This window comes from Hyperoodon ampullatus (assembly GCF_949752795.1).
Source record: "Hyperoodon ampullatus genome assembly, chromosome: 3".
Classification (NCBI taxonomy): Eukaryota; Metazoa; Chordata; class Mammalia; order Artiodactyla; family Ziphiidae; genus Hyperoodon; species Hyperoodon ampullatus.
In genome coordinates this window covers 63,237,313-63,261,735 of record NC_136916.1, presented here as the reverse complement: position 1 = coordinate 63,261,735, position 24,423 = coordinate 63,237,313, and the positions used below count along the sequence as shown (strand labels likewise).

Sequence of the window (24,423 nt, the reverse complement as noted above, 5' to 3'; positions counted from 1 at the left end):
GGGGTCCCTCTGCAAAGTACTTCACGTGAGGAATCAGGAGAGAGGCTGAGGACAGCCAGTCCGGGGCAGCAACAGCTGAGGTGCCACGTGCCAAAGGCCTGGGAGTTTATCAGCTCCCTCCCCATCTGGGCCCAGGGACTGATGACTGTTAGAAGTGATTCCAACCAGAATCAGTTCTAATCTGAGACTGCTTAATTCATTCCACCTGATACGGACACTAATGATCACACAGCTGCCATTCATTGAGCACCAGTGTGAAGGGTCCTGGAACACACACAGATGTCAGGACTTTAAATCCTCCTCACAAGTCTGTGTGGGAAGTGTTGAAGAGAAAAGTAGTTCAGAGAGGTGAGGTGAACTGCCCGATGTCACAGAGTGAGGGAGTCACAGAAGTAGGAATGCAGAGCCCATGCACCTCCACCCAACGACGCTGCCTACTGCAGGTCTCCACCTGAGGAGAGATCGGGAGCCACGCCCCGGATCAATGCCTGCAGCCTGAGCACTCCGCTTGGGGTGGCTGGTCCAGCCGCAGCTGTGTGCGGCCATCAAGGTGAGCCACAGGGCAGGTATCCTACGTGTTTCATGTGGCCCTGCCTGCTCCTCAGGTAGGAGAGGGGCTGGGGTACGGAGAGTTGGGGGAAGAGCACTTACTGGACAATTTTGCAGTTTGTTGTAGAAACATAGCGACCTGTATAGTGGATGTTGCATCTCACCACATTGTTGGTGAAGTCAGACTCCAAAACAATGTATTTTGGGTTCACGTGCACCTGAAGAAGGAAAGGAACAGAAGGAAAAGGGATCTGGTCATGAGGCTGTGCTTTACTTGGTCACCAGGGAAGGTGGAGAGGCAGACACAGAGGAGCCAGAGAGAGGGAGACAGAGAGATGGAGAAAGACCATGAGAGACCAAGAGACACAGAGACAGAGACACACGGATGGAGAGACGGGGGAAGATGCAGAGAGACAGAGAGAGGAATGAAGAGAGAGACTGCTCATAGTCAAAGGAAGCATCACTGGATCATCCTTCTTGGAAGATAGGTTTCCCCAGAGTCAGAGCCCAGGCCAGGGGGCCCCACATGGGGCATTCAGAGCCACTGCCCCAGGGAACCCAGCAGTGAGTGAGGGGCCGAGCAGGGATCCCATGCCTCGTCTCCCTGACTCCGAGGCTCGCACCCTTTCACCTCATATGCCTGTCTAGGTGACCCGTGGAAGGCCTGTCTGATGCCAGGTAGCATCTCCTGCCCTGGAGCCCAAGGCACCTGACATTCATTGAGATGATGACCCAAGCAAGCATAACCTGTCTGAAGAGGAGCTGTCTGGACACAAGGAAATCCTTTAAATGCTGGATTGATAGGGGAGGGCTTCGCTGGGGTGGGCTACACTCAGCCTTATTTGCAGAACATTTAAGCAGAGAGGAAATGATGTTATATTTAAGTTACATTCCTTAGGGGCAGGAACTGTGCATTACTTATGTGTCTTGAATCCTCAGAACCTAGAACTCAGAAAGGCCTTTGTACGAGTTTGTTGAGAGTGGATGAATAAAGGAAGGAAAAGAATACCCTTGACAATCTTGGCCCTTGGGTGAGGCTGAGCAGAGGCCTCACCGAGCCCACTGAGAGGTGCTCAGGATGGGGCGCAACCAACTGCTTCCAGGTTGCCGTGTTCTGAATGCAGCCACCAAGCAGCCCGTCCTCATGCAGGTTAAAGCTGCCTCCCAGGCCTACCTTCTCTGCTCTTCCTTTACTCCAGCATAGAGCAGTGGGCTCAGGGGGCCTCTTAGAGTGAGCCCTACCCTCGCTTTGCACCTGCAAAGAGGAGGCTAAGATTTGTCTTCCCCAGGTGAGGTCATGATGACCCGGCACCCCGCTCAGCCTGCATGGATGTTCCATGTTGGGCTGTGTGTCCTTAACGTGCTCTTCTACTTGTCTCCGCAAGGGATGGGGCACTGGAGTGAGTGTACGTGGAGGAGGGGTTCAGGCCACAAGGAACTATTGGTCACAAGTGCCCTTGGCTTTGCAGGGGTCCTATGAGGAGCTGAGGGTCTCTCTCAGGGAGGGCAGTGTCCTCTCCCAGATGGCACAGAGCCTGCCCTGCCCACAGACAGGGGAATGGACCCCATGGCTCTCCAAGTCCTCTGCCACTTAGGGAAGACAGAGTCACCATCTCCCCTAGGATCACCACACTTGGGCCGAAGGTTCCTCTGTGTTTTTATGGGAAGAGGCTGTGTCTGCCTGAGGCTAAAACCTTCAGGTGGGAAGTGCAGACCTCAGGGACATCATCAGCTGATATGCCCAGAGGGTGAAGCTTATGTCAGAGGCGGGGACACCGAGGGTGAGCATCAGGTTGGAGGAGTGCCTCCAACCAGGGGCCCCACCTTGAGGATGTAGTTCCCGGGCTGCACGTCGGTTATGTCAATCCACTGGCAGTCGATGTCTGCATTGTACGTGTCATAGCAGCCTGGGCTCAGGCCCTAGGAAAAGGGACAGGAAGAGAGGTTGGGGTGCTGTGCACTCCTCAGAGCCAACCCACGCCCACGTCAGCAGCCTGGGGCCCTCCTTCCTCTGTGATTCATCCTGACCCTGGCCCGGGGTAGCTGCTCAGAGTGGGTCTGCCCCGTCCTAAGCCCACTGGGTGGATGGACCAGAGAGATGAGGGATGAAATGAAGGTGGGGGGATGCCTGGGAGAGATGGATGGATGGAGGAATGGATAGAGAGACAGACAGGCAGGATAGATGGACACTCTGGATGTTTGGACAGAAGATGGATTCGGGTGGACAGCTAGGCAAATGGAATATCATGCCATCCAGAATTCGTTGGAATGTTCCTCTCCTTCCATGAGCAGACACCCCTGGGAATGGAGGTGGAGGGTAGTCCCCGAGGGGCTCTCTGGTGGCTTCAGGACTGGCAAGAAGACCTGCACTCTCTGAGCTGAGCGGCCAGGAGCCTTGGCACTAGCCTGTCTTTAGCTTGGCTTAGCCTCCCCATCCCTGGCGGGCTTCCCCCCGTCCTTCAGAGCCCCTGCCCTGCCCCTCCAGCCCAACCTGCGTGTGAGAGGTGCACGCATAGCGCTTGAGGTTGCCGAAGTCGCATGTGCTGTCCTCCAGGCAGAAGCTGGCCTTGTGGCCCTCGGCTACCTTCTTGCCTGTGCCTGCGTCCAGCAGGTCGTAGTGGCTGAACTCGTCCATGCTGTGGTAGTGCCTGGGGGCAGGAGAAGAAGAGGGAGAAGAGGGCCTAGTCACCCCTGGCTTCCCAGCCTGTTCCCCTCCTGAGATGGGCCCAGGTGACCCTGTTGTGGCACCGCCTCCTGAGGGCTCCTGGGGCTCCTTGGTCGCTGTGTCCCCCAGGCAGCATCTCTGGTGTCCTCACCGAGCCAGTCACCCTAGGAGGGTACCTCCTCAGGACCCCTCACTTCCTCTTGGGCTCCCACCTGTACGGGCTCCCTTGGGTGATGCCCTGTATTCTAGATACTTCCATCCCCTATCAAGACCGATCCTTCTGTGTCCCCTCTTCCATTGCAGCTTTTGCTAAGGCTCCTCTGAGAAATCCTTGCCCCAGTGACGGATCCTTGGCAGAAAACAACTCACGGGGCCCTCCCACCAGCACTGCCCCTCTGGAGTGCTCCTGGGGAGGGGCACTCAGGCCCAGGGCCCTGGCCCAGAAGAGGGGGCGGGCCAGGCAGCCCACTCACTGGTGGCAGCTGTGCCACTCCCAGGTGTGCCGCGGCCGGTTCGGAAGGAAGTCTGCGGTGCCCTGGTTCTTCACGCGCTGGGGGAAACGCAGCAGCACCCGCACGTCGTAGTCGGTGGCCTCAGGGGCGTAGGCTGTGCTGTGGGGACAGGAGGGGAGACCAGAGTGGGTTTGGGTACCAGACGCAAACACCCAGCGTAGGTCGGCTTGTTCCTGAAGATTCTCACATCTGAACCCTGCCCTGCAGCCAAGGCTCAGGCCTCTGCTCCTCTCTGCAGGCCATCCCCTCCTTTCTGGCCTCTGCCATGTGGCTGGCAGCTGCCAAAGGAGTCTTTCTGAAGCAGCATTTGGCCTGATAATGACCCTCTGAGGGTCCCTGATACCTGCAGGTGACTCTCAGCTGGGGACAGCCCCTGAGGATGGGGGCAAATCAAAATCTTTGGAGGGCTTTTATAAAATAGCCCTATCCAGGAGATTCTGACCTTCTCCCTCCCCCTACACCTGGGTTCCAGCTTCAAACACTGTCTCCCAAACAGACTTAACTCTTTCACTGATCTGTACTTTTGCCTGTGCCGTTCACTTGACCCAGAACTCGCCCAGCCTCCTAGACCCAACTCAGGTCCTCTCCTCCAGGAAGTCTGCCTTGATTGCTCCACTTCGAGGAATCGTGACTGCCTGTGAGATCTAACAGTGCTGCCTACAACACATCCTGATACCATACGCCTCCTGAGCTGGGTCAGTGTGAGTAGACCACCTCTCCCTGATTGTGTGGCTTCAGGGCCAGCGACCTGCCCTTTTTTGCTCAGGAAGCACTGGTCTGGTGTAGATTGCCTGTTCACAATTCACTTGCTGACCCCCAATTGCCAGCTGAGATGGGTCTTGTGAGGAGAGAAGGGAAAAGAGAGAAAACGGGCAGCAGTGAGGGGACACACATCCCACGTCCCACAGGTAGGAACGAGGGCTAGATGAAGGCTCCTTCCTCTTCAGCTGACTGTGGACAGCCGTCTTGGCCAGACTCAGGGGGCACTTCCTTGGCAATCATTAAGGTCTGGGCCCTAAGGCTAGAGGCAGAAGGTGGCCAGTCATGGGGATTAGCTCTCTCTGAGAGGATGTCTGGACAACAGGCAGTGTAGGCTCCTGTCTGCCAGGACGTAAGGCCCTTGGCCTTGTCTGAGGGAGGCTTGGAATCTGTCTTTGTCTGTGTTGGAACTAAACATCCTCTTCCCTCTGTTCAGTTAAGTCCTACCCCTCTGTTGGGCTCAGCACACCGTGGGAAACCATTAGGGTCTGGGTTCTAGGCCCAGCTTGGCCACAAACTCGTGGTGAGACTTGGAGCAAGTCCCTTCCCTCATCTGAGTTCTGCCTGCTGTCTGTGAACTGGCACCGGTCTGCAGCCCACACTTTCGATAATCTCCAAGGGCCCTGCTGCTCCAGGGCTTCAGTTCTGCTGCATTTTCTAGGTCTGTATCCCACACCCAACCTCCGCTGATGCCTCAGCCCTTGCCAACCTCTCCCTCCTCTGGCCGCCCACAGTTCCAGCCTGCCAACTGCTCCTTCTAGCTCTCCTTCCACTCCCTGTCACTTGGTTCTGGGTAAGAGGCCACTTTCTCCAGCTAGACCAGGACAGCCCTGGGATGGAGCCCCAGTGCCTCTGCCCCAGCCCATCTGGGAGCTCAGTTGTGGGCACACGGGGTATTCCACGAAGGCAGAATAACAGTTTGGTTTTGACTCAAACTCCTCAAAACTCAGCCTCAATGGACGGCCGTGGAGGCTGAGCTCCTCCCCACTGGAGGAACTGTAGCAGGAGCAGTAAGTACATTATGCTCTCTTTCCAGAGACGAGACCTGAGTGGGCAGACCGACTCAGTGGAACGCACGTGTGGTTCCTGGACTGGTGCCAGTTCGCACACTGTCTGTTGCCAGTCTGTTGTGAGATAAGGAACTTGCACCAGCATGTAAACCAACTACATCACGAATCACACTGTCTAGTTCAGCTGATACTTCTTTTTCTTTTTTTTGAAGCAAGACTTTCTCGATGAAGGAAGCAGTGAGTTGAGTTACATTCCAGTGCAAGCTCCTTATCTTGTTACAGATAGATAACAATTTGTGGTCAGCTATTCTGAGTGGCAGTGAACGAGATTTCATTAGTGAGAAAACGTTGAGATTCTAAAGGGCTTCCCAGATACTCAAAAGTGAAAGTAAATAGAGTTCAAATGTTTTTTAAAAAAAGCAAATAATTAAGAAAAATAGGAGCTTTCAACATAGACAGATGTCAATAAAAGAAGTAGGTCAATATAATCTTTAACTAGTTCTTTTAGCACAGGGAGATGTCCCCAAAGCATACATATTTGAACAGAACATTCACTGTCAATAAATTCAGAAGCAAGCTCTGCAAGAGGCAGAATAACCCAGGAATAATGGAGGATTGGCTGTGCTCACCTCCCAGGTTCAAGTAAACTGGTGTCCTTCCCTTCTCTCTAGTGCAACATATAACTGAGGCCTCATTGTTACCCATGCCCACAGCCCCTTCTGGACAACCCACACCTGTCCTCTGTGGAGATGGCTCCATAATCCTGCCCTCTATCCTGAAGGCGTCTGTAAGACTTCCCTGGGGTTCCCACGAGGAACCTTCTCATGAGACACCTCAGATCTGAAGGTTTTAGTTCCTCTCACTGCTCCTCAGTTACTGACAGGGCAACACAGACCTTTGGGTCTGGTGTGAAGATTAAATACCATTAAGTCCCTCATATAGTGATGTATACAGAAATGCTGGATCACTCTCATTCCCCTCCCCACCTGACTGCCTTGGGGCAGGCAAGGCCCACCGATGAAGAGGCCAGGGTTGTGCAGCCTGCAGGCAGCCTGGTCGCCATGAACACAGGTTCTGGGTGACTCCTGGGGACTGTCCACGCTTCATCCTCATCTCCTTACCTGGCCAGACACTTCTCCTCTGCAGCACAGCGCAGGGAGTACAGATGGGCTCTCTGGACATAAGTGGACGCTTGCACGTAGTTGGGGTCCGGGACCAAGTCAGGGAGACCTGGAGTGGGGAGAGGGAGAGAGGGAGGAGGGAGTAATAGTTGGCACTGAGGAGGGTCAGGCTGGTCAGGTTTAAAGCCCAGAGACCTCCCCAACCCCAAACACCCTGTGCTGTTCTCCTTCCTCTACACAGGCTGTCACTTCCTCCTGGAAGCCTCCCAATGTGAGCAAGGTGTGTGATTTGAACCATTCTCCCTAGGCTCAGGTGTGGGGTCAGGGAGGTCAGGGAGCAGGGGCTCACCTCTGGAGTTCCATGCTGTTGGGACCGCTGAGTCTCCTGGGACATGAGCCAGATCTGGGAGACTGGGTGGAATTTGGAGAGCAGGAGAAGACAAAAGGGTATTCTCGGCAGGGGGAGTAGCATGAACAAGGGCCTGGAGGGAGGACTGAGTGAACCAAGTAATTTCCTGACAGAGACACTCCCCTTGGTGTCCTTATTTCCCAGGCCTCTGGTCACCAGACTCCAGACACCCTCTGCCCCTCTCACCCCTGCAGCTGGCATTCTTTGTGAACCGCCAAGAGAGAACCCTGGGCTTCTGACCCCAAGTGGGTCCCAGAAGGCTCCTGGGCAGAGCCAGGTGAATGGTGGTTGGCAGAAGTGGGGGTGATGAGGAAGGGAGGGGCTCACAGGAAAACATGTCCCCAGAGCAGGCTGCTGACCGGGCAGGATTCTCAGCCTGGGCGCCCAGCCCGCCCTTCTCAGGATTCCTTTCATCCTGTCATTGGCCCCCAGACCTGACCACACCTTCCCCTGTCTGCAGCCTCAGGCCTCCAATCCGAGGAGGGCCTGGCTCCCTGCCCTGCAGGGCCTAGGGCCCAGTACCCAGGGGAAGTCTGGAGTCTGCTCCAGCCCCTGGATCACTTGTTCCCCAGGTTATGCTAGAGCCAGGGGTCTGTCCATTCTGCCTCCCACCCCGACCCCGTCCCCGTACATAACTTAGTCCCAGTGAGAATGATTAGGAATAAGCAGAAACCGAACTCAGGTGTCCAGACCCTATCCACATGGAATAAAGAAGGAAAGATCTTGATGTTGGGTGTGTGGAAGGGGTGGGGCACGTGGTGGGGTGGGAGGTGGGCAGGGGGACTCCAGAGCCCTGGGCTCCATCTCAGCTCAGCCACCAGCTTAAACGGGAATGGGCCTGGACCTCCATGTACCCTCCCCTCTCAGGCTGCAGGGATTCTGGCAGATAAATGATAAAATGAAGCTGTAAGTTCCTCTTAGCTTCTTTCAAGCCCTCTGTTCTTGGGGGGCAGGCACAGTGAAGGGGCTTGAGTCATGCAGACAGGCTTCTAGCCCCTTCTTGCTGCCAAAACCCTCTTGTCAGCTTATACGTCCAGAAGATGAGGCAGAGGAGGGGAACTCTGGCTTCTAAGCCTTTCCCAGAGGTGTCTGCTACACGCCACCCCTCACAAACACATGCCTGCGGTTCCCAGAACCTACCCCTGCTCGCCCTGGGGCCCCGGCCTCATGCAGGAGCAGCCGGTGTGATCTCACCTACTCGGAATGAAGAGGAAGCTTGGAACACAAGGGTGGGTGAGGATGAGGTGGCTCCTGGCTGATGGGGGCTGTCCTGGCCAGCCTAGGCCCCATTACTCAAGCCCCCAGGAATGCCTGCAGTCATTTCCCAAGGGATCCTCAGGACTTGAAAGCAAGGGCCACCTCCGTATCAAGCTGTTTCTCACCCTCTGGTCCCTAGAAGCTTGTGTGGGGGGGAGGGGGAGGTGAAGAAGACAGGAATGGTCCCCTTTCCCATTACCAGAGAGCTTTTCCCTCAGCAACATGTGGTGGTGGGTCAGCTGGGCCTGAAGCTTCATGAGACCCAGCATTTGGCACCAGATGGCCTACCACCCCCCACCCCTGTGGGGTGTTTCAATAAACACAGCACAGATGGCTCTACAAAGCTTTTCTGGCCCGACCCTTCCTCTCTAGGCCATTTCATGAGTTGGCTATGCAGTCCAAGGAAGCTGGAAGAGCCAGCTAAGAGGCCAGGGGTATTCAGGGCCAGCAAGGGCTTGTACCACTCCTGGCCTTTGACTACACCCCGGCTATGATCACATGCTGAGTCCTGATTCTGGTCCTATACTGAGCCAAAGATGACCATCTTCTTTTTACTGTGGAGGAATCTCAGGTTCAGGCAGGTGCCTCCTGCTCCAGGAAGTCTTCCCTGATAGGCAGTGACATTCCAAGCTGCACACACTTCTGTCTCACTACTGGATCTGTATTGATCTATAATTAGATTCTATCGTATTTACCTGTGTCTACTCCCCTCCAGACTATGCACTCCCTGAGGGCAGGGCCTGGGCCCCACTCACCCCCTCAGTGGGGCAACCCACCGTGCTTCAGGGCTGACTGACCATTAGGCAGTCAGTCTCTGTCAGGCAGGCTTCTTTAATGATTAGTGGCTTCATACTTTACTGTTCCAATCATCCACGAGCGTGCTCCTCACCCTGTCTCCCTCAGGACACCAGGGCACACAGAGGTGCTGGAGGGAATGGAGGCTCAGAGAGGGCAATGAATTTGCCCACAGTCACACAGCAAGTCAGGGAAGCCCCAGGAGGAGCTCTTAGATCCCAACCTCCTTCCAAGACTCTGCTTGTTATTCTTCTTTTTATAAAAATGATTTCTTTTAGTTATAATTTACATACAGTCAAATGCACAGATCTTAGGCATACAGTTTGATAAGTTTTGACAAATGTATACATGGTGTAGCTACCACCACAATCAAGCTATGGATTGTTTCCATCATCCCTGAAAGTTCCCTCCAGCCCCTTCCCAGTAAATCCCCCCTCTCTCCTCCCCAGGTAACCACTGATCTTTTTTTAAATCACTTTAGATGTTATGCCTTTTCCAGAACTTAAATGGAATCACCCTGATCATTATTTTATGGTCTTTGTTCTGCATCTCTGACCATCACTGGGATCCTGTGACTCCCCTAACCAGCTACCCCTGGCCCGCCCTCCACCCCTGTCACACCCTCACTGCCCTGGGGTAAGCTGCCGGAAAAGAGAGCAGCCTTGGGAGTTCAGGCTGGGTCCCCCCCAACCCCTTCAGGATCCCTGGAGAGGTCCCTGGGAACAGCAGACCCCCTCCCTCAGCTGGTATGTTTTCCCAGGAAGGAACAATGCCTCCTTCTCCACTGCTCTCCCAGGAGGCATTCCATCAGCAGCCAGGCCTGCAGGCTTGGGCTTTCAGCCCCTCCATAGGGGCTTGGGTGTGTGGGTGGGTTGTGTGATGTTGGAAGGAGGATAAGGGAAGGCTTGAGTGGGGGCTTGTGGATGTAGGGTACCAGTTTGCTGTCTCTGGCTTGTGGGGTACAACCAGGCCCTCCAGGTAGGGTGGCCAATGTTGGGTGAAGTCCGGTTACAACCAGACCTGTGCTCCCCTCCCCTCCCCACCATCCCAAGAAGTGTGCATTTTAAAGGAAGATCCTGGAGAGAGGATAAAGCTTACTCAAAGGCGGGGAGAACCATCAGTCATGGGATATAATTTTGTGTGTTGGGGGCCTGGGATCTCTTATCCAGAATATACGGAGTCATCCAGCCCTTGGACCTGGCACTGGAGACATTATAAAGTAGGTTCCAGTGGGAAGTTTTCCCAGAGACTCCTGTTTTCATAAATGCAGAGAACTGAATTGATCATAATTCTCATTTCAGAGCAAACTAACAAACTAAACTGGTCTATGCAAGGCCCCTCTTGTAATTAATTTTTTTTAACCTTTATCCTTACCCTGACCCTCAGACATATCTTTGAACATCTGTGTCTCTGTGTAAAACCTGCAGTGTGTTGGAAGTGCGTATGTATCCTTGAAGTATATAAATGACATTGTCTTATAGTCTCATTCTGTTTCTTGATTTCCAATGTAAACTTTTAAGATATGTCAAGTGCATTGCTTGTCATTGGTAGTAGGATTCCACAGTATGCAACCTCCATGGCCCATCTAGCCAGTCTCCCAGGGATGGACCCCTGCGGATGGGGCCGACCACTCAAAGGCTGGGTGGATGGTCTTGCTCAGGCTACCCAGGGAGGCCTGTTCACCATCAGCATCCTGCCTTCCATGCCCAGGAGGTAGACAGGAGCCAGACTTCTTACCCTGCTGTCACAGACCTTCTGCGTGGACCTGGGTGGGCCTGGCCCCTCTCTAGGCCTCCCTGCTTCCATTTATGCAGACTGATTGTCCTCCACCTCACTCATGCCCAGGACCCTGGGGCCGGCCCGTTGTGAGAACTCTTCCCCAGAAGCAATGTGCTGACCATGGGGGTTCAGGCTGCACAGAGCCTGGACCAGGATGGGAGGGACACTGAGTCAGAGGGTAGCAAAGACCCCTGGGATGACCAAAGCCAGGCTATTTGGCTGGGGAGGGGCTGGATGTGAGTGAATCGGGTCCCAAGGCCATTCTGCGGGCAGCCTCTGGTCTGGAGGAAGCCCTTCAGCCTTGGGGGGCCCCATCAGACCCTCCAGGGCAGTGAAGACACAGAGTTGAGGGACAAGCACCAGCACTCTGCATTCCTGCTCTGCCCCTGGAGCTTCCTCTGTGGGGGATCCAGGGCCCCTTCACAAGGCCTCTTGCGGGGCCGATGTCCTCCTACCTCACCCAGGCTGGGCCTGGAGCTGCCAGCTGGCCCACATGCCAGCCCGTGGGAAGCCAAGGACTGTCCTCCCCTTCCCTGGCAGGACTCAGCCAGGCCTTCTTGTGGGAAAGACTCCAGCAGGCAATTTTGCCATCTCGCCCAACGCCCTACTGTCCAGGTCCCTTCCCTTTCTTAGGCTCAGTCTCCCATGTGGACGATGGAGAGATTAGACTAACTGCCCCTTGAGTGCAGTTTTGATGGCTCCATAAACACTTGGAGATTAAAATATTTTCAGGAGCTATTCAGTCCATTCCCCAGCCTTGGGCAAGAGCCCAAGACCTCTCACAACCTCTGCAGACGATACTTTAGCTGCCAGGAAATTCTCCCACCGTCTGACCTAAATCCTTCCTGCTTTAGGAGGAATCTGTTCCTTTCTGCTCAGCAGTTCCTGGCAGCTGCCTGGAGTGGAGGGTCTGAGGTTACATTCCTGCTGCTTGCCCACACCTCACCTGTTTTCCTTTTGGCTTCCCTTTTTCTGTGGGTTCCTTAAACCTCGTGTCTCCTTTGAAATCTTTCCTCACCAGGCCTCCTGCTCACAAGAAGCAGATGAAGGAAAATAGAATGCAAAAGAGCCCTAATCTCTTGAGCCTGGGGCTGGAGGATAAACAATGTCCAGCAGGAACCGGTCAGTGGGTTGTGAAATATGCACAGAGCGGGATATTTTAGCTCTAGCGGCCAGACTCCAGAGGAGCCCCTAGGTGGGGAAAGCGGAAAGCTCACAGAACATGGCCTGAATAAAGATGAGCTGGGAGGGCCTCCAGGGCGGGAGCCAGCGCTCTGGGTCCTGAGAAATTATTATCTAATAATCAGGACATTAAATTGTCAGCATCAGCCTGGCAGTGCCACACCTGAGTAACGAGCAGGCAGGCAAGGTGCCTGCAGGATCTGCTGCGGTCCACCATGAAGGGCAATACAGCCCAGGCAAAGGAGCTAGGATGGTCATAAAGCCTGGCCCAGAACCTTCATTGGCTCCCCATCACCTACGGAATCAAGCCCAGACTTCTCAGAGTGGCAGCTAAGGCCTTCTGTGGTCTGGCCTTCCAGATCTCTTAACCCTAAGGATCAGTAGGCAGCTCCTAACACAACTGACATTTTCTGCCCCTGGCCTCTGACCCCTAGTGCCCTTGTCCTGGAATTCCTTGCTACACACAGACACACACACACACACCCTTATCGGGTACAGCCTTTAGGCCCCGAAGGCTACCTTGTAGGCCCTCCTCTGCCACCACCCGGTGCTCCTCCCTCTTCCCTCTTCCCTCTTCCAGCACGGGCCTGCTGCCCCCACTAGGCTGGGAGAGGCAGTTCACGGGCAGCGATGGCCTTGCTCCTCTGAGTGGCAGGACCAGACTCAGAGGACGGGATGTGTGTTTGTTCAATTGAGCAAACTGCCCAGGAAGTAGCCGGGGCTGGGCTGGGAGGAGGCTGCCGCTCACCTTTGGGGAGGTAAGCTACCTTCCTCTCTGTTCAAGCTTTCTGCCACCTCCTTGCACACCTCACTCACTCACACTCTTCCCAGTGTGAAGACAGCCCCTACCTTCCTGCCAGCCCACCCTTGCAAGCCCTGCTTAGTGCCCCTCTCTCCACCTCCAGAAGCCCCTGAGGATCGTGCGGTCTCCTGGGTTCCCTCCCTGCCCCTCACATCCTTCACAGTGACCTGAACTTTTTATCTTTCTCACAAAACCCACTCGGCCCATGGCTTTCCCATCTCAGCTTATGGCAACTTCATCCTTTCAGCTGCACAGGACATAACCATTTCTGTTATGCCTGACCCCTCTCTTTCTCTTCCACCCCACATCCAATCCATCAGAAAATCCCATCAGCTCTACCTCCAAAATATATCCCGAAACTGACTACCCACCACCTCTGTTGTTACCCCTGGCCCGGCCACCAATATCTCCGCCTGCATCTCTGTACGGGCCTCCTCTCGGACTCCCCCTGCCTTCCCCCCAGCACTGTCCATTCCCAGCATAGCAGTCAGAGACCCTGTTTAAATGTCACTGCAGGAGCTCCCCAATGCATGGTGAGTAAAAGCCAAAGTCCTCACAGTGGCCTACAGGCTCTCCATGGTCTGGACCCAGTTGCCTCTCTGGCCTGTCTCCCGTAATGCACCCACACCCATGCCATGCTGCTTTAACCACACTGGAACACACTTGAAAGCCCCAGGGAATTCCTGCCTTGGGGCCTTTGCATTGGCTGTTTCTTCTGTCTGGAATGCTCCACCTGCAGATAGCTGCATGGATCACTCATTTGCCTCCTTCAAGTCTTTGCTCAAATGTCACCTTTGTGAGGCCCACCCTGATTACCTTTGCAACCTCTCCCAACACTCCAGATCTCCCTGACTTATCTCTATTTTTTCCACAGCATTTACCCCCTTCTATTATTTACTTATTATGTTTACCCATGAAAATTCAAGATCCACAAGGACAAGGATTTTGTCTCTTTCCTAAAACTAATGAATACCCAGCTCTAGACCAGCCTCAGCACAAAGTAAGGCACTCCGTGAATATTTGTTGAATGGCTGAATTTCCTCATGCGATGATATCTGCTCTCCTCAGCCAGGCGAGAGCCCCTGGGGGAAGGGGAGGGTGGGACTGTCTTTTCTGCCGCCCAGCTGCTGGCCCAGGTCTCTGGTGCACAGCGTGTTCTGACAGCTGGCGAGTTGGGTGAGATGGAAGTGGGTCTGGGCCGCGGCATCCTGCCTCCCTGGTCTCTTGCTGCTGGGCTGAGACCTCTGTGAGAACAGGGATGGGTCCAGGGAGCCCCTGAATTCCCTGTACCCAGCTCAGGGCCTGGCACCTGTACACCTTCAGCGAGCACAAGCACAAATACTGGCACCCCACAAAGGGTCTGTTGGCACTGCCTGTGTGAGCACAGCCTTCATTATCAGGCAGAGGCTGGGACAGACTCCAAAAGCCCTTTCTTTTGAAAAAGGATTAGCTTTGGGGTTGGAAAACCCATGGTTCCAGTTGGCCCACAATGGGGAGGAAGGGTGGGTTGTCTCCTGAGACTTTGGTGGCAAAGGCCCCTCAGGCCTCGACTTCCACATTCGTGTACCTTCCTGCTCTGGTGTTCTGACACCCTCTTCCCATTTTCAGGTGATACCTAAATGCCCAGTTTCTGGGTGTCCATCAGTAACGGGGAGAGGGACCCAGGTGCAGCCTCGGCCCTGTAATCCTGAATCCAGACAAAAAGGCCCTCTGGGTCCAGCCGCCTGTGGTGAGGAGGCTGTTAGGTCAGGGCAGGGGAGGCACGAGACCCAGCCTCTCCTTCCAGCCTCCTCCCAAGCGGATTGCTACTCCACAGGAATGCCGGGCACAGAATTGGAAGCAGGTGTGGGCTGCCTGGGCGGACCACCCGCTCCCCCCCACCCCCCCCACCCCCGCCCTTCCTGTCCTGCCATTCCAGCCGCTGCCCTGGGGAGTTTTCCATGTGCTCTTGGCTTGGACAGGAGTGGGCTGGACTTGGGCTGGGACTACTAGGGAGAAGTGCCCCTTTGGAGGTGAGAGGAGATTGAGATGGGGGTCCCTGGGGTGGGGAGAGAGGGAGGAGAGGAGATGAAAGGCCAGGATGAAAGGCCAGAATTCCCGGGCCAAGTGCGGCAGTAGCCTGGTGCCTGTAAGTCCCGAAGGACACCCCACCCTGCTCAGCCACCATCCCAAAAGACTCTGTGGAGCCTGTGAACTCAAGGCAAAAAAAATCCAACTTTTTGTGTCCTAGGGGGTTTAGACCTGAGAGAAACAATGATCGCAGAGGCATACCCTTCCCTGAGGGGCAGAAGCAGAGGGAAGGCTGGGATGGTTCAGTGGGGGAGAGAGTCAGCCTGGGTCCGAGCTTGGCTGCTGAATTCTGAGACCTTGGATGAGTTACTGAACTTCTCTAGCCTCAGTTGCCTCCTCTGTAAAATGGGGGTATAATATCATCTACCTCACAAGCTTGCTGGGGGTACTAAATGAGGAAATAAAAATAAAATGCTTGGCATAGTGTCTGGTGCATATTAAGGGTTCAATAATAGCAGTTGCTATTATGATTATTTAAAATGGGAGCTGTCTCTTCTTGCAGGGATGGTCCAGTTTGAGTACAGGGGAGAGAGGATGTGGCCTTGCGACTAAACGATACGAGAGGAGATGGGAAATCTGCCTGCGATGAGGTTGCCTCGGACACGACTTGTTTGTTCCGACACTAGTGACCTTCCATTGCCAAACGGGGGAGTAACAAGAGGACCCAGGTCCTTCTATCTCCATAGTTGTCTGACCCTTTACCCCAACTTCCTTGGCCTGAAGACTCCATTTCTTTCTGAAGGAGCAACTTGAGACAACTTCTGGGAAGAAAGGAGGGATGCTGAGCTGTGATTCTGCCTCCACCGGTCACCAGTTATGCAACCTTGGGCTTAACCTCCGAGGGCCTCAGTTTCCTCATCTGCAAAATGGGGTAATAACAATACCGAGGGTTGTTATGAGAATTAAGTGACTAATTGTAAAGCTCCAAGAACAGTGTCAGGTGCTGTAGATGTGCTTGTTAAACAAATGTTCTGGAGTCCATAGAGTGGGAATGACAAGGCTTCATGCTAACACCTCACTGGGGAGGTGCTCAAAGCTGTGCAGTCTCTCTGTTTCATCTCACTCTGTCGCAACCAGTGCCCAGAGCATGGTAGGAGTCAAGTATCTGCTGAATGACCAAATGGATGTGCAAGGTAAGCCTTAATACATGAAAATTTAGAAAAAAAAATAATGCATGGGGGTTAAGAACTCAGGATGGGGAGTCATGCAGACTCAAATTCTGGTTTCACTACTAAGAGGTCGTGTGACAATCAGCAAGTGAGCCTGTCACCTTATCTATGAAACGGGATGGATAACAGCATCTGGCTGGTGGGGTTGCTGTGGGAATTAAGAGATGATGTATAAAATGTCCAGCGTATGCTAACAGAATTATCCCTCTGGAGGTGGCTGGGGGAACTAGGTCCAGGCTCAAGTCCTGCCCCAGCTGGCTTGCAGGTGGTGTGAGGGTCCTCCTGGGTCAACTCAGTGCAATGCAGAGATGACAGGCTCAGTTTGAATTCTGGCTCGGCTGCATCCAGCTGTGAGACCTCCCCAGGTCTCAGTTTTCTCATCTGTACCAGAGGACCATAATCCCCACCTCTCTAGGAGGCTGTGCGGGTGAATGAAATTGCGCATTCAAGCCACAAAGCTCAGCAAGTACTCCTCTGCAATGGCTGAAGTTGTCATCATCATCCTCGCCTGGGGGCTCTAACTCTGGATGCTCTGGGTGGCCAGGCCTGCTCTGTCCTTCCCTGCATCTACTCCAAGCCTTGTGGAGGTGGGTGGGCGACCTGAGTCAGGGGGGCAGGAAGTAGGGGGGTGCAGCAGGGAGCCAGGGCTGCTCTCAGGGACTAAGGGGCCCCGTCTGGCCTCTTGGGTGCAGGAGGCTGGATGGAGAGGGATGTACCCTAGAAACACCCCTGTGTGAGTGCAGGGACATGAAACACCTAGGCCTAGGAGCAGCACGATCCTCGTGGGGGCTGTGGAGGCCTGAGAGAGGGAGAAAGAGGAGAGGAGAGGAAGGAGGTGCCTCAGGTACTGGTGCAAAAGGCTAAGGCACTGAGATTTTGTCCTGAAGGCCTTGGGAGCCACAGAGCCTTCTTGAGCAGGAGAGTAATATGGTCAGCAATGCAAGGGTGTATCTGCCCCATGCGTAGGATGGACTGGAAGGGACCAGGGAGGAGGCAGTCACAGCTCCGATTGGTTGTGTGAGGACAGGGAAGGAGGACCCACGCCAGGCAAGATGGGCATAGCCATCAGAGATGCCCTGGGAGGACAGCCAGGGTGGCTGCTCCACGTTACTTTCATAGGGTGGCCAGAGGCAGTGAATCAGGCTGAGGGTGTAAGGGGGAGGCTCTGAGAGAAAAGCCGTGGTCTTCTAGGGCCAGAAGTCATCTTAGTCTGCACCGGTACCACCAGCTCAGAGAAGCTGAGGCTGTGAGGAGGCAGGAACAGGGACAAGGAGGCTAGGAGAAGGGGCCCGGCTTGGGAGAGGGAGGGGCACAGCGCAGGGGGCTGGGAAGCAGGCAGCCACCCTCCAGGCCTCTGCACGGATCTGCTGTGACAGGCAGACCAGGTATGTGACCTGGGCCTCTGTTTCCTCGCCTTCCCTCCCGTTACACATTTCAGAGACAATGGTACTGCAGGAGGCCTTGGGCAGCCCCCCTCCCCGGGGTGGGAGGGAAGGGGGTGCAGGCACCCAAGGAAGAAACCAGGCTCTGGACAGGCGCTTGGAAACTGCCCAAACGTGGAGGATGTGGGTGGTGCGCACATGTGTTTGGTGTTGTGAGGACATGTCCACGTCCACGCCCACCCGCATGCGGGCTGCCAGCGCCCAGCCTCAGACCCCTGGGTGTGCGGCCAGGAGGAATGAGGTCAGTCTCGGAGAATCCGCTCTGGACTCCCACACCAGGCCTGGGGGTCTGATCTCAAGCACAAGGCTTGGCCTTCCCCAAACCGGGATTTTCCATGGTCCCAGCCTAGCAGGGTGGGAAGGGGAACAAGTGATGGGGGAGAAGGTACTGCTCCCTCTCTGGCCTCCCTGTGAGCCCCGATTTAGCCTGCACTGCCCCCCCACACACACACCTTCCCCACCATGACGAGGGAAGGGGCACTTGGAGGGTGCTGACAGCTTGTGGCAATGCTTGGGCACCTCCTCCTCTTGGAAGTCCTTCCTGAGTTCCTAGAGCCCCCCGACTGGGGAGGCCCCTCCCCTGGGTCCCCTAACCCATCCCCTCACTGCCTGCCCAATCACAGAACTGAGGTGCCCCCTTTTCTATTCCTTCCTCAGGGCAGGGCCTGGATTCAGCTTGGCGTCTAGTATACTGCATTCCAGGGAGAAATGTCTTTCATCCCAATTGAACACTGGGGCTCAGGGGCAATGGCCAGAGGCCCTGCTAAGCACCAAGCACCCCCCTCTCCAAACATAGCCTTGCTCTGGCCAGTCCCCCTCTGAACCTTAAGAACTGAGAGGCTAAAGAAGGACCTTAGAAAACCCACTGGCTTGGGGCGTAGATGTCAAGTCCCAGGCCTGGCTCTGCCAGCAGTGCTATTTGAGGCCTCGGTTTTCTCCTCTGCCCAGAGGTGGAGTGCTTCTGGCTGAGCCCCACTCTGTGGTCTTGCATTCTAAGAAAAGCTACCACAAAAGTTTAGCCTATAGGTAAAACATGCTCTCCTCCACGGAGCTCTGGGAGCAGTTGATGCAGAGCTGTAATACACCCTGCTGCAGGGATGCTGCAAGCCCTGGAGAGGATCAGATGAGGGTGAGGCCACGGTGGCAGGAGGATGCATCCTTCATCACATCACAGAAGGGCCTTCCATCTGTCCTGAGCTCCTGCAGGTTCTCAAAGTGCGATTCAGCACCCAACTTGAATGCTACGCCTTGAATGTGAGGGAGTGAGTACTGCCAGTGTGGACACTCCTCTCCCCTAGCCTTGGGCTCCAGCAGCCCCTAGAGAGACGGGAGTCCCCACCTCTGCACCCCAGCAGCAGCCTCTCTCGCCCAAGGTCAGTATGGCTGGAGACAAGGAAGCGTCCCCGTGCGGACAGAGGCAGAGGAGCAAAGGCTGGGGGTGCACTACCTGTGCCCCTGAGCTCTGCAGTGCTCAGCCCTCACCTGGTGCGCCTGGCACAGAAACATTGTTGTGGAGCAGAGAGTCAGGAGTAAAGAATCAGGGTATTAATTGCAGCCTGAAAGAGGCAAGGCTGGGGTGGAACGCATATACATTGGGGACTGAATGGAAAACCTTGACCAAAGCTGACTTTGGACTTGCAGAGACAGAAGCAGGAAGGGGAATTCTAGGACAGCAGGACCAATGGCCGTTCAGCCCTGGCCAGACCACTAGTGGGCCCTTGCCAAGGTAGCCTGCCTGCTATCAGCATATGTGGAGTTGCTCATCTGAAGAAGGAAGGCTGCCCCTTCCACTGAGTCCTCGTGTGTAAATGGCTTGGGCTTTCCCAAGACTAGGTCATATCTTCAACACCCCCTGCACCTGTGTCCACAGCTGCCTCCTGGGACTCTCCCCCAGGGCCAGGACTAGGGTGAACTGAGTGAAGTGACTGAGGCCCTGGCCTGGGGTGCAAAATTTAAGCGGGTGCCTAAAAACTCAGTAGCTAAGAGAAGTAACATTTCAGGCAATATTTTTAAAAATCAAAATTAACGCAAAAAAAAAAATCTGTGATGAACAAAACCTCAAAATTTCAAATAAAGACGATCAGTATTGCTGATTTTTTAGTGTGCCTCAGGCTTGAATACAATTTGGCATGTCACCATAACTGATTCTATTTAAAATTTTGATATTTTGTTCATTTTTTGCATTATTTTTGATTTAAAAATGCATTAAAATATTACTTATCTCGATTAGTAAGTTTTTCGGTGCCCAGGCTGGTGCCCCACTCGCCTCTCTAGTCTGGGCCTTGCAGTGTGCCCCTGAAGGAACTCTGGGTTATCTAGTCTGCACTCCTGTCAGCCCAGAACCTCTCTTCTAACCTCCTGTTCATTCAGGCCAAGCTCACATATGCCCAGTGACCTGGAACTTGCCACACCTCCAGAGGCGTCCCCTAAGGCCTTTCTGACCCTGATGCTCCCTGCTTCACCCTGTGAGGCTGGCAGAGGGGCACCTCCAAGAGTGGAGGACATGCCCTGAGGGGAATGAGGGAGAGGAGGGGAGGGGCTCCTTTACTTTGTCCTCAGATGACCCAAGCCAGGTCTGGAAGGTGTCTCTTTCCAAAGCCTGTCCAGTCCCGCCACCCCCTACCCCCCAAGTCAGAGCCCCGGCCTGCCTGGCCAAATTCTGGCACCGATGATGATGCGTGGACAGGGCGAAGGCCGGGAGGTGGGAAGCACTGGGGCTGCCTATGGGGAGGAGGGTGGGGGTCCTTACTTAGCAGCTGGGGGAGGCCGTCGGTAAAGGATGGAGGAGGGCCTGGGCGTCGGGACGTACTCACCTCTACCGTTTTGGCTGGGCCGGTACACGCTGCCCACACTCAGACGGCCCTGCTGCGCGCCATTGCGCTCCGAACCCGGCGGGGGCGCGTCGGAGCTGCGCACCGGCAGGTAGGGAGGCTCCAGCACGCGGAAGGGGGGCTGCGGCTCCACGGCCCGCGGCGGGCTATAGGCCTCGGGTGGCATGTTGCCGTAGGGCGGGTACCAGCCGAGGCGGGGGTCGCCGCCGTAGGCGCCACCGTTGGACTGCGCGGCGTCGGGGGCCGGGTCGGGGTAGGCCTGCTCGAGGCCCGCGGTGCCCTCGTTGTACAGGCTGTGCGAGTAGCGGCGGTCCAGGCCGTCGGCTGGCTGCGGCTGCGGCGGCTGCGGCGCGTACGGCCTCTCCGGGGCCGGATAGAAACCGTGCGGCGGGTACTCGGCCTGCTCCTCGCCGCCGCCGTACTCCTCGTAGCGCGCCCGGGGCTGGAAGGGGTAGATGACCCCCGCCGAGGCCACGGCCGCCGTCCCTGCGCCCAGACCGCCGCCCCCGCCGCGGTAGTACACGTAGCCCTGGTCGTAGGTCCGCGACGCGGGGTCGTATGTCTCGTACTGGCTGACGAAGGGCGCCTGCGGATAGGGGAACTGCTGCGGAAAGGAGGACGGCTGGCGGTAGGTGGTGGCGAAGGCCGAGGCCGAGGCCGAGGAGGCGGAGCCCCCGTGCCGTTGCTGGGAGACGGAGGTGCGGGCCCGGGCCATGGCCGTGCTGTCCCCGACGGCCACCTCGCGCCAGTTGTCGGGCACCTGGCCGAAGCCGAATGGGTGCCGCGCTTGGCCGCGCACGGTGTCCGAGCCGATGCGCCCGGGCAGGGGCAGCGACGGGGCCTGCCGACGCCGGAGGCCCCCCTGGCTGCGCCGATGCGGGGCCTGGGGGGCACCCGCCAGCAGCACCCGGGAGTTACTCTCGGAGCGCTGAGTCCCCGCAGGCACGTACTCTGAGCCCGAGTTGAGCAGGCTGTACACCTGCCCGTTGTTCTCCCACTGGATCAGCTGCCGCCAGCGTCCCTGGTCCGAGCCCTGCCCGTGCACCAGGACGCAGACGCAGGCGCCCCACACCAGGGCCCCCAGCTGCCAACCGGCTGGGGCCAGAGCCATGGTGGCCCCTCTGCAGAGGCCTGGTGGACTGAGAGGCTCTCAGGAGTGGCCCCCTGTGCGTGCTTCTCTTCCCACGGCCTCGAGGACAGGACGGCTCCTTGCCTGCCCCAGCTCTAGCTTTGTCCATCCTGGCCTTGTCCCGAGCGGGACGGCTCCTCCGATGACAGCATTTCGAGGCCAAGGGGTCAGGGCAGGGCAGGGGCTGTGCCCAGGGCTGCACGAGGCTCTCTGCAGGGCACCGGGCAAGCAGGACCGCCTGGGGGCCTTACATGGCCAGCCCGGCACTGGCTGGCCGCTGGGCTGGCGCTTTCCCACTCTGAATGAATAAGCAACAGGCTGGGAGCATAGGGAGGTTTCGGGCAGCCTGGTCCGCCTGCTGGGGCCTCCTCCGCGGGGCCCTATGGCCCGCCGGGTTTTAGCTATGTGGCCTGTCCCACAGCTGCTGTGCTCCCTCAGTCCCCGGAGCTCCCAGCCAAGCCCCAGACCTGCCTCTGAGGAAGGGAATGAAGAAGGGAGTAGGAGGGGGCCTCCGGGGACTCAGGCCCGGCGAGTGGGGCCCTGGCAGGCATAACGGGGCTGAGGTGTCAGCACCACTCTGACCATTTCTCTCTGCTTTGGACCCAGCATCCTTGGTCTCACCTTACTGGCTTCTTGTTTGGGCTTGAATAAGCCCCTGACTCGTGTCCACTCCAGCCTCTCCCCAGGATTCCTGGGCTCCCGTTCTCCAAAGCCAGTGATCAGACACCCTCCTTGTTGGTGGGCCTTCTTGGGCAAGATGCTAAATCCCAGCTGAGCCATTCTCTAATACTGGACCTCGGGTGTACCTTAGTTCATTGGGCCTGAGCACAAAGCAGATGGAGCTTCAGCATTTTCCCTCTTGACACATCCCTGGGCCTTAACTCTCCCCGTCTGTAGAACGGAAGTATGCCCCTGTGCTGAACAGAATTTGTGAAATCATGGGAGAGATCGACTTCCTGCCCATCCTGTGTGGTTTCTGTCCTGTATAACCTAGAAATAACCTGAGTGTGCACATGGATAAAGTGAAACTCAGGGGCTGTCTTTGACATGGGGTAGGCGTCATTGGGAGGCACTATGTGCTGTAAGCACATAGCAGAAAGGGGGAGTCAGGAGAATGGGACTAGTCCAGTTGCTGTGATTAGGTTGCTGGGTGATCTTGGGCAAGTCCTTTCCCCATTCTGATCCAGTCACATCTGATCCGTGGAGGATTAGACCAGATGGTCCCCAAGAGTGCTTTGGCAGGTTCTCTATTCTCTCAGCAGAAATAAGAGGGACCTCAGAAGTTTGAACACTTTGGCATCCAAGAAAGCACTCTGAATGCCTCCCCTGGACTGCTTTCTCCAACCTTGGTCATGGGAACTGGAGGACAGAAATTTCCCTCTTGTGCTTATACACTAAGGAGGAAGAACCTGCCCTTAACTTGGTCTCTCTCCAGATTCCCCTTCTACTTTGGAAATGCCTGGAGACCACCTTGGGAGGGGACAGCCAGAGTGGACATTCCTCAGACACCCTGGACCCCTGCCTCCTCATCCTTGCCAGCCGGCATTTGTTCCCCCATCCCACTGTGCTTCAGGAGGAGACTCGGTTCAGGTGACTCGGTGCATCTGTCTACCCTCATAGTCCAGCCAGCAACCATTCAACACAAGCCCCTCAGCTCCCCGGTATGGGGTTTGATCTCAGACTCCAGACAGGAATCCTGCAAAGGGCAACTGGTTTGGTTCAGGACATTGAACCAGATGCTGAGGGCCGGGACCAGGAGGGTTAAGCTTTCCCTCCCGCCCCCCTGCCCCCTGCAGTGCTGGCCTCAGCTGCTTGGAATCCCTGGGGTCCTGTAGGGCCCTCCCGCCAGCCATTTGGGCAGCAGCGCCAGGAGAGGAGGAGGAGCAGTGGAAACAGGCCTCAGGGTACCCCCAGGCAGGGAGCGGAAGGGAAAAGGAGGAACAGAGGAAGGATACAGGATGGCTGTGAGGTAGGGGAGCCCCACTGGCAGAGTGGAGAAGGCAGACCCCTTCTTCCTGAGCCAGGCAGGGGACAGGGGCTGCCTCAGGGCTTTGGAGCTGTGGGGAGATCAGGGCACATGCTGTTGTGCTCAGCCGGCCTCTGCCTGGGAGCCAGCTCTTGGCGTGAAACCCTACCCAATGCTGGCTCCTGCTGCTCTTTCTTGTTTCTTAATAAGGTCGAATCAGAGTGAGTCAGAGGAGCCAAGTTTCCTGTTAGGCTCTGTTTGAATAAACTCTGCTCTGAGCATAGCTTGGGCCTCTGCGCAGGCTCCTGGGGCCAGGGCTGCGGCCCTGCCAGCCATCTCTGCTGAGACTGGAGACCTGGGGTCTTGGCCTGGCCTCCAGATGCTCCCCGGGGAAGCCCGTTAGGCTCTCGGAGCTACAGTCTTCATCTATAACTTGGGGGTAATAATACCTTTCTTGTGGTATATTTGGGAGGATGAAATAAGAGGTTTATGAAAAGTACCCAGCACAGTACCAGGCATGTGGCCACTATTTTTTCTTTCTTCTGGACTGGTGAGAGAAGGGGGGTGTTCATCCCCAAAGGTGCTCCCCCCTTCCCCATTTTCTCTGTCCCTTTCATATGTTTTATCTGTCTTCAGCATCCTTCATTGTGACCAGCTCAGGGTGAACCCCTGGGGCCTTGTCCTCTTCCCTCCTCTCCACTCCCTCCCTCGTCCTCCTTCTCTCTTCCAGTCTGGGTCTCCCAAAGTTGCTGGCAACACCCCCTCAGATCTCTGAGCCCAGGGGAGCCTGCCTGGTTCCACCTCTCCACACACAGGGCAAGACCTTGCCCAAGTAGCTGGAGGTGTCCTGGCATCCTTTGGTTGGAAGCTGCAGAGTGGGGGTCTGAGAGAGACCTGGGCAGGCTGCAAAGGATGCAGAGCTAAGGTCAAATGAGGGCTTCCAGTCACCAGGCTAGGCTGGGCCTGAGTTGTCTGG

At 55.9% G+C, this 24,423-nt stretch overlaps 1 protein-coding gene across 1 annotated transcript; it reads right to left on the bottom strand.

The window, feature by feature from the left end:
- Positions 1 to 647: 647 nt before the first annotated feature.
- On the bottom strand, positions 648 to 21,463 carry LOXL1 (lysyl oxidase like 1; the record flags this gene model as incomplete). Its single annotated transcript, XM_079700871.1, has 6 exons — positions 648 to 767; positions 2,374 to 2,469; positions 3,041 to 3,197; positions 3,688 to 3,825; positions 6,617 to 6,725; positions 20,335 to 21,463. 6 exons carry the CDS (start codon positions 21,461 to 21,463, stop codon positions 648 to 650), a joined length of 1,749 nt encoding a protein of 582 aa, XP_079556997.1.
- Between the last annotated feature and the right edge of the window lie 2,960 nt (positions 21,464 to 24,423).